The sequence below is a fragment of the Rhinoraja longicauda genome, chromosome 4 (genome assembly GCF_053455715.1).
Source record: "Rhinoraja longicauda isolate Sanriku21f chromosome 4, sRhiLon1.1, whole genome shotgun sequence".
NCBI lineage: Eukaryota > Metazoa > Chordata > Chondrichthyes > Rajiformes > Arhynchobatidae > Rhinoraja > Rhinoraja longicauda.
Window position 1 is genome coordinate 65,107,162 of NC_135956.1, and position 9,046 is coordinate 65,116,207.

General features: G+C 39.4%; 1 protein-coding gene across 7 annotated transcripts in view; it reads left to right on the forward strand.

Moving 5' to 3' along the window:
- The window catches only part of oxr1a (oxidation resistance 1a), a 279,319-nt gene extending 272,037 nt beyond the window's left edge, over nt 1–7,282 (forward strand). For 6 of the 7 annotated variants that reach the window (XM_078397885.1, XM_078397884.1, XM_078397888.1 and 3 more), the window contains 2 exons: nt 1,981–2,054; nt 5,339–7,282. In XM_078397885.1, coding sequence (XP_078254011.1) covers nt 1,981–2,054; nt 5,339–5,474 — 210 coding nt within the window. In that variant the 3' untranslated portion in view covers nt 5,475–7,282. The remainder of the gene's footprint in view (nt 1–1,980; nt 2,055–5,338) is intronic. The other variant, XM_078397890.1, reaches the window with a different exon arrangement.
- Nucleotides 7,283–9,046: the final 1,764 nt, after the last annotated feature.

The window sequence follows — 9,046 nt, forward strand, 5'->3', positions numbered from 1 at the left end:
CATTCTACAAATGTAACGCAGTTGTACATTAATTCAACATGGGTATCGGTTATCTCAGTTGAAATTGCTTTAATTTAGTGGTCTCATGAATTAATAAATTAGAAAATGTAAATTAAGCAGCCAAAAGTCGAACTGATGAAAGTTTTGAATTTTAACAAAATGTTGAAATTAAGTTGGTCAAACAAAGAAAAGTTGACTGAAGTCATATATGGTTGTCATGTTTGTATTGGTGTTGACATTTTGATTAAAGAAAATAAATCCAACTGGACAATTTGGAAATAACTTTATTAATTGCAAATCACAAATAACATCCCAGATTGATCAGTGTAAAAAATGTGATTGCATTGACATTTTCATTTAAGTAAAAGTTACCTGATTTGCAATGCACTTTGAAGGACTAGTGCAGCTCTTTCCAATCTTTCCACTATTCCATAATGTTTTATATGTCCCTCCCAGACATTTAAAACCAACTTTTATTTTCCTTTCCTGTATCTGATGCAAGATCTTTGATCTGAAATGTTATTTCTGTATTTATTTCCACAGATGTCACCTGGCTTGCTGGGTGTTTTCCAACATTTTCTGTTTTAATTTTGAGGCTGGTCCTGTTGAATTTTTGTTCAATGTAACTCTTCGGGTGTTAATGACGGGGTACTCTGTGATGGCAATGTCATTGAAGGTCGAGGGTAGAATCTTATTTGGCACAAATGTTGTTACTTAACCCATGCCTGAACGCGGTTTATGTTTTGCTGTGGCTTGTGCTGCTTCATTTGCTGAGGGGTTGTGAATGTAATTGAACATTCATTCATCAGCAAACATCTCCACTTTTGACCATGTGATGGATTGAGGATGATTTGTCCAGGGGATGGAAGGATGCTGCTCTTTCCAGGGTGTGGGATGATTGTCCTCCAGCAACCACTTCTTTGAGTGAGATTCAACTCAAATCCAACTATTGGAGTGTTTTCTCTGATGCCATTGACTGTAGTTTCATAGGGCTTCTTCATGCCACTTTGATCGGATACCAAGGTTATTTAAGAGTCAACCACATGGGATGGCTCAATGAAAAGGCAAGTGCTGTTTGGTGGTGTATCAACTACCCTGCTGGGTTTAAAAAAACAAAACTAATTTTACAGTAACAAGCATTTTTGAGACCGGTTTGCCTAATTAGTGGCTACTTTGCTACCAACAGATTTGATGGTAAATGATGTATAGGAAGGAACTGCAGTCGCTGGTTGAAACGGAAGATAGACATAAAAGCTGGAGTAACTCAGCGGGACAGGCAGCATCTCTTGAGAGAAGGAATGGGTGACGTTTCGGATCGAGACCATTCTTCAGACATCTCGACCCGAAACGTCACCCATTCCTTCTCTCCAGAAATACTGCCTGATCTGCTGAGTTACTCCAGCTTTTTGTGTCTATCGATGGTAAATGATGATGTGTCTTGGCAACATGTTTGCAGAAAGATCTCAGAATCCTCTTTACTAGCAGCATTGTTATGTGTCCAAAATAGTTTTTGTGAAGCTAGGTATTGCAGGCTATGGTAATTGGGATTAATTTAATTGAATGGTTGGTATGAACAGAGTTGGCAGAATGGCCTCTTTCTGTGTTGTATAGCTCTATAACTGCTACAAAACCATTTGTTTATTGGTCAATGTTACATTCAGCTATTAGTGCTGTACAATTCACACTGTGGAATCTACCTCATTTTCACAGATCTTTTCATTAACTTTCCATTGATGGATGGAAATCACGTATCATGATTTCTTTCTATCCTGTTCACAATTTTTCTTCCAATAAAGGCTTCAGTATGTTTAAAAACAGACATCTGCTGAAATGCAAAATGTGGCTAGCAATTTTTCGAAAACCACGTATAGATCCGATGGGAAAGTGACAAAAAGTACTTGAAATTATTGTTGATTAATATTGAAATGCATGTAGTCATGTTTTTAAACAATAAGTGAAAAATTACTGAATATTTTTCAGGTGTTCAAATGGACAGGCGATAATATGTTCTTCATAAAAGGAGATATGGATTCCTTGGCTTTCGGTGGTGGAGGGTAAATCTCTTTCAATCGATTTAACATCTTAAGAACCATTACTATAAGAATCACACCTGTTGCATCTGTACCCTGGAATATTGACCTGTCATATCTATGGTTCCCTAAGCTATATATCTGTGGAGGCTATAATATTCCAGTCCTCCAAGCCAAACCATGCCTGATTTTGTTCATCTTGTCTGTTAAGCCTCCAGCATTGGCATACAGTTTAAACTACTGGTCTTTCCTCTTTACTGTACACCTGCCTGTCCTATCTGCTCATCTTGCTCACTTTGAATACAGTATCTGTAGCCCCAAGCGCTCTTCTGCCTCCTTTGTGCTCAAAGATCCTCCCCACTGTCAATCTAGTTTAAATCCTTATGAGTAGCACGAGCAAATCACCCTCCCGGGACATTAATTCTCCTCCAGTTTAGGTCCCTCTTGTACAGGTCACCTCTGCCACAGAAGGGGTACCAATGATCCAAAAACATGAATCCTTGCCCCCTTGTATCAGTTCCTCAGCCATATATTTGTCGGGCCTATACTTTATTCCTCCCCTCACTTCGCACAAGGCATTCAAAGTAATCCAGACTTAACCACTCGTAAGGTCCTGCTTTTGAATGGTCTATCTTAGCTGCCAAAGGTATTGACTGCAGGATCTTACACTCCCTGATTGACACCCCAGCTAGTATGGTGTTGTTATTCTATTTCCCCAGAAGCAGTGGAACCTGGCCTTTAGAGATACCGTGGACACAAACTTGCTCTGCCAAAAACATCCAATGAATGTTTTAGGTTAAAGAATACTATTTCAACATCTGTCTTTTCTTCTTTTCCTTCTGGAATTTCTTCCCTAGCCTGCAGCACCTTGACCATTATGCAGTTAATTAGTTTTGTACAATGAGTATCCCGACATATCCAACTATACCTAATTTTCAACATATGGCAATTTATTCAAAACGTCCAGAGGCCGAATGAAATTCTCACCAATTGGGAGGGAGGTACAGGTGGAACATTGGGGAGGGAACAATGGGAACATTAACATTATAATCGTTGGAAATTGATTCTAACTCATTTCCCTAGACTGTCCAAACTGTTTGTTCACCTGCCTGTTCTCGTTGTCCAAGCCGAACAGTCTAACCACCCCCTCTGGTAATGAAATAAGGTTTCTGCCATTTGTGGGTTAAAGTATTCAGGAACCAATGGCAGATTTGTTTGAATCCAGATCTCTGACTGTTAAAGAGTTGGAAGAGTTTTACAGAGATCCATTTATTCCTACACTGAGGATTTTATATTGTTGGGTCCAAATCTCTCCTGCGGGCCTCTCCTGGGGCAACCCTCCCCCAACTGACGATCCTGCCAATTGACGAGACGCGTTGCCGGGCGGGGACTGTCTCTCGGGGCCAAGGTGGGACAGAGAAGGGGAGTGGGAACCACTCACCTCGGGCACGTGCCGCCAACGCTGCAGCCAGAGGGAGCCGTGGACCCAAAGCCTCTCTTGCATTGGCCTAGCACCCTCCCCCATTCACCCACTCCATCCTCACTCAACCCTTATTTTCCTTCAGACAAATTGTTCTATTATTATATAAGCGTGATTTAAAACAGCATTAAATGTGAATTACCTGATGCCCCAGTATAGATGTAAGTAGCTACTAATTTAGTAGTACAAATTGAGTACTACTAAATTGTCAGAAGCAACTTTAAAAATGAATGCAAGATATTTGTAAAATTTTATTGGAGCATTCTTTAACTCTACTTCCACGTTGCATGTCTGATCAGGGCCATGGGGGCATTATTCTTAACCCAACTGCAGCTGAGGATGTTCAAGGGATTTAACTTTATTACGCAGCTTTCTACAAACAAATTGTTTCAGGGAGGATTTATTTATGCAATTAATTTAAGCTGTAAACTATATTAGAATTGGAAATACTTAGCTGTCTGGATTTGGACTTGATTAAACAGATCCTACTTAATTTGGTATGGACACAAAACGTTTAAAGTATCTTTTTCATTTTATTTTCATTTTATTTCCGTCAATTACATGTTCTGAGGAAATATGACTTATATTTGCAAAGTACAGTTTTCAAAGGTTTCAAAGGTCTTTTATTGTCACATGTACCAATTAAGGTACAGTGATATACTAATTACCATATAGCCACACTAAAAAAAAGCAACAAGACACACAACTACATAAAAGTTGACATAAACATCCACCGCAGTGGATTACCCACATTCCTCACTGTGATGGAAGGCAAAAAAAGTCCAAGCTTCTTCCTCTTTATTCTCCCGCAGTCGGGGCAGTTGAACCATCCGTCGGTGCGATTGAAGCTCCGGCAGTCAAAGCTCCCGCGTTAGGGCGATCAAAATTCCCACGTCGGGACGGTTGAAGCTCCTGTGGCTTGGAGTTCCCGAAGTCGGTCTCTGACCAGAGACCGCAAGCTCCATGATGTTATATCCGCAAGCACCCACGGTTGGAGCTCTGAGGTCGATCCCTGGCAAAGGGATCGCGAGATCTGCGATGTTAAAGTCCCGTAGGCTCCCCGCAGTGGAGCTCTCAAAAGTCAGTGTCCAGCAAAGGCCGCCAACTCCACAATGTTAGGCCGCAGTGCAGACGGAGATACGATGCTTGACTAATCTTCTGGAATTTTTTGAGGATGTAACTCGGAAAATGGACAAGGGAGAGCCAGTGGATGTAGTGTATCTGGATTTTGTAGTGTATATGCATTTATTAACGTACCCTAGTTTGACCCTCACCCCCCCAATCCCCTCCCACAGGAAACATCTCGCATTTTCTCTGATCACTCAAATTAATTCATAATTGTGGAATCCTAACTCATTTCCATATTTCATTACAAGGAAGGAGGCCATTTTGTCTCATTGAGGATATGCTGTTTAATAAAATAATCTAATTTCTACATATATTTCCTATGATCTATTCACCCATCACCACCCATGCCATCTACCTACACACCAAGGGCAATCCACGTGCCTTTAGGGTGCAGAAGAAAACCAGAGAACCTTGGAGGTAAACTATGTCAAGTCAAGTCAAGTCAATTTTATTTGTATAGTTACAGAAAGAGCATGCAAGCTCCACATCAACGTTTGGAGAATGGGATTGAAGCTGGATCCCCAGTGTAGTGAAGCACCAGCTTTACTAGCTGTGAGAGACACTGGGCAACCCTCTCATTTCCTGAGTAGTCATAATCTGTGCTTTAGGATTATCTCTGACTTTTCTCACGTAAAAACATGATTGAACTAGTATTAATATTTCTGTTCTCCTTACAACTCATTAATTTTATTCTTTACAGAGGAGAAATTGGATTGTGGTTGGATGGAGATCTGTACCATGGGCGCAGCCACGCGTGTAAAACGTTTGACAATTGCATCCTTTCAAAGAAAGAAGATTTCTATGTACAGGACATTGAAATATGGGCTTTTGAGTGAAAAATATTTCACATAAGCACTGAAGAAATTAATGTTCCTCTCGACTGTAGGACCCCAAAACCTAAATGTATCAGTGCAGCAAAGATGAATCTCAGCATATCAAAACTGACACTTGCTCCCTCGTTCCAGCCTTCATTAGAGCAACGCAGCCAATTTCGTTAAGGGGTAACTAGAGTGAACTTGCTTTAAGTGTTGAAGCTTATTGAACATAACTGAAGTGATGATGCTACATTTGTCAAATATATAATATGTATCTAAATTCTAAATATCAGCCTCTGGCCCAGGTTAAATTAATTCATGAAAACCCAGTTAATCAAACTGAATCCTGACTGTTTAAATCAGTCGTGATCCGGCCAAAACCAAGCCTATTAAATATTCCTATTTTGGATCTGAATCTCATTTTGATTTGGTAGGGAATTTAGTTTTGATTTGTTTGGAGAAAATAAATCTGGGTAAAGCTGTTCTTGCTGCAAGTTCAGGGTACATACTGTAAACATTTTGGGTTTGGTCGCACAAAATAGCTTGGATTGTTCAACCATTTTTAAAGAATACTGCAGTCTTCTCGCAAAGCTAATGGAAAAAATAGAAATAAGTCAAGAAATAAGCCTCACATCAAGTGTTGCAGGTCTGTTTAATGCTGCAAAGGTGAAGGAGTATATTTAGTATTTATTGGGCATATATTTATCCTACTATTTAGCTTCATAGCACACTAAACTCCAAAGCACATACTGAATACCCATAGTTGTGCTGTCTGTCAATGTGTGTACATTGTGAGTGCAACTAACACCACCCTACAACAGGATAGTGTGGGTACTGTTAATAGTAGGATAATTTGTTGTGAAATTTGCAAATTAGTCGTGACCTCAAACAACCTTAGCAGCAATGTTTCACAGTAATTTCTGACCTTGTCATAGAGAATGAATAGAGCCAGTGATAGATTAAGTCTCAGAAAGCAAAGATTTTCTCTGTATTTAGTCAAGTCTGAAACATCACTTTAAAAAAAAAAGTTCAAATATTTCTGTTCTGGGTGTGACGGTGACTTCTTGTGCTGAAAATCCAGCTGTTCCAAATGATTGTATATTAACCTGTAAATTAAAGTAAAATGTACATTGTTCCACATTTTTTTTAAAGTGGAATGGTGAATTGATTATAATTTGAATTACAATAGAAATTAACTCAGGCCTGTTAATTTTATTGGCTTAAGTTGCAGCCAATTGTTTAGTACATTTCCACATTTAAGTTTTGGATTGTTGGAAGAGAGTTTGCTGCTACAGTTCAAAAAGGCATATTTTCTGACCTATGTTTATGCTGAATGTGAAAAAATACATCAGTTTGCTCTGTTTTTGCCTAATGTACTGTAACTTTGATGGGATGTAGCCTGACTGTTTACAGATTTTTTTTTTCCAAAATGAATCACATAATAAATATAACAGCTTTTCTTCCCCTTCAGTCTTCCACAGCAGTATTATTGTCTTTGTGGAGTTGCCGCTACCATCTATAAAAAAATATATTTAAAGTCCTAGAATTATCACAGTACTGCAATGTAATGGTGATGTATAGTAGAATAAATTATTGGAACCATATATCCTTGTCTGAATTCATTTGGTTTCATAAATCATACAGTATAGGAGGAGGCCACTCATCCAACAGAGATACCAGCTCTTTGTAAAAGTTGTCGGTTTGTTCCCAAAGTGTTTGTTTTTACCACCAAATAAGATTGCATTTCATTTTGAAGGTGACTATTAACTCTGACTTTTTCAGGTGGTGCATTGAAAATTATAACGTCTACTATGTGTATATATTAAAATGAAATAAAATAATCTTTCTTCTAATTCTTTTGACCATCATTTTAAATCTCTCCTTTATTTTTTGACGTTTCTGATGTTAAAACAGTTGTTTGTTTACTCCCTCAAATATTTTAAATAATTATCAATTCTCCCCTTAAGCTTGCCACAATCTTTTTTTTACTCTCCACCAAACAGTAACTCAAATATATCATGGATCATAAATCCCAAACCACTGCAGATGCTGTAAAAGTAAAATAGAAACAGAAAATGCTGGAAATACTCAGGTAGTCATTCTGCTACTGGGGGGCGAGGAGCAGAGCTAATGTCTCGAGTTGAAGATCCTTGTGATGTTGTGACTGTTTTTCTTCCCACAGATGTGACCTGACCTGGTTACTTCCTTCCTGACCTGGGTATGTTCATCACAATAATCTAAAGCTAACTCCCAAGACAGTGTAGCTTCAGTGGCTGGCACAGAGACTGATCATTTTGTGCACAATTGCTGTTGATCTGGCAGTGAAGTTTCCTCCAATCAGTAGTTAGATTTGAAAGAAAATGTTAGTAGTGATGCTGACCATTTAGACGTCTATTATAAGCTGCCTCTTTGCCTTTTCCAACTCAGAATGTCGTTAAAATCAGAGGATTCCATTCTGCTCCCATTTAGCTGCTAATGCCCAAGTTTACTTTGTGTGTTGTGTGCACATGGGTTTCTCACCTTGTACTGTTCCTCCTTTAAATCTGTCATTATTGTGCACCAAGAAAACAGTGAATGGGAAGGCTCTTGGTAGTGTTATAGAGCAGAGGGATCTAGGAGTGCAGGTGCATAGTTCCCTGACGGTAGATCGGGTGGTCAAAAAGACTTTTGGTACATTGGCCTTCATTAGCCAGAGTATTAAGTATAGACGTTGGGAGGTCATGTTGCAGTTGTATAAGATGTTGGTGAGACCACATTTACAGTATTGTGTTCAGTTCTGGCCTCCCTGTTACAGGAAAGATGTTGTCAAGCTCGAAAGGGTACAGAAAAAAGTTACGAAGACGGTGCCAGGACTAGAGGGTCTGAGCTATAAGCAGAGGTTGAGTAGGTTGGGACTCAGCAGGATGAGGGGTGATCTTATAGAGGTGTATAAAATCATGAAAGGAACAGATCCAGTAGATGCACAGAGTCTTGCGCAGAGTAGGTGAATCGAGGACCAGAGGACATAGGTTTAAGGTGAAGGGGGAAAGATTTAATAGGAATCTGAAGGGTACCTATTTCACACAAAGGGTGGTGGATGTATGGAACAAGTGGCCAGAGGAGATATTTGAGGCAGGGACTATCCCAACATTTAAGAGGCAGTAATACAGGCACATGGATAGGATAGGTTTGGAGGGATATGGACCAAATGTTGGCAGGTGGGACTAGTGTAGCTGGGACATGTTGGTTGGTGTGGGCAAGTTGTGCTGAAGGACCTGTTTCCACACTATCGCTCTATGACTTTAAATCCTTCCAAATAACCACGATGCATTTGATTTCGCTTTTCCTTTTACGTCCACAATGTGTTTTGTCCACAAATCTAGATTCTCATCAGTCAGACTTTATCAGATCTTGCCGACTATGGCAAAAACAAATTTTTTCCACCTGCATCGGAACTTTTCTCAACCTTTAAATGCTCCATTCTGCTCCAACGCCTCTAATGTCATTAAATTGTGCGAGATTTCTCTTGTACCATTTTTTTATATACAGTGATATGAAATGGCTTCTTTCCCCATTTGTATCATTACCGTTCCGCACTTCCCGGTATCCTTAGT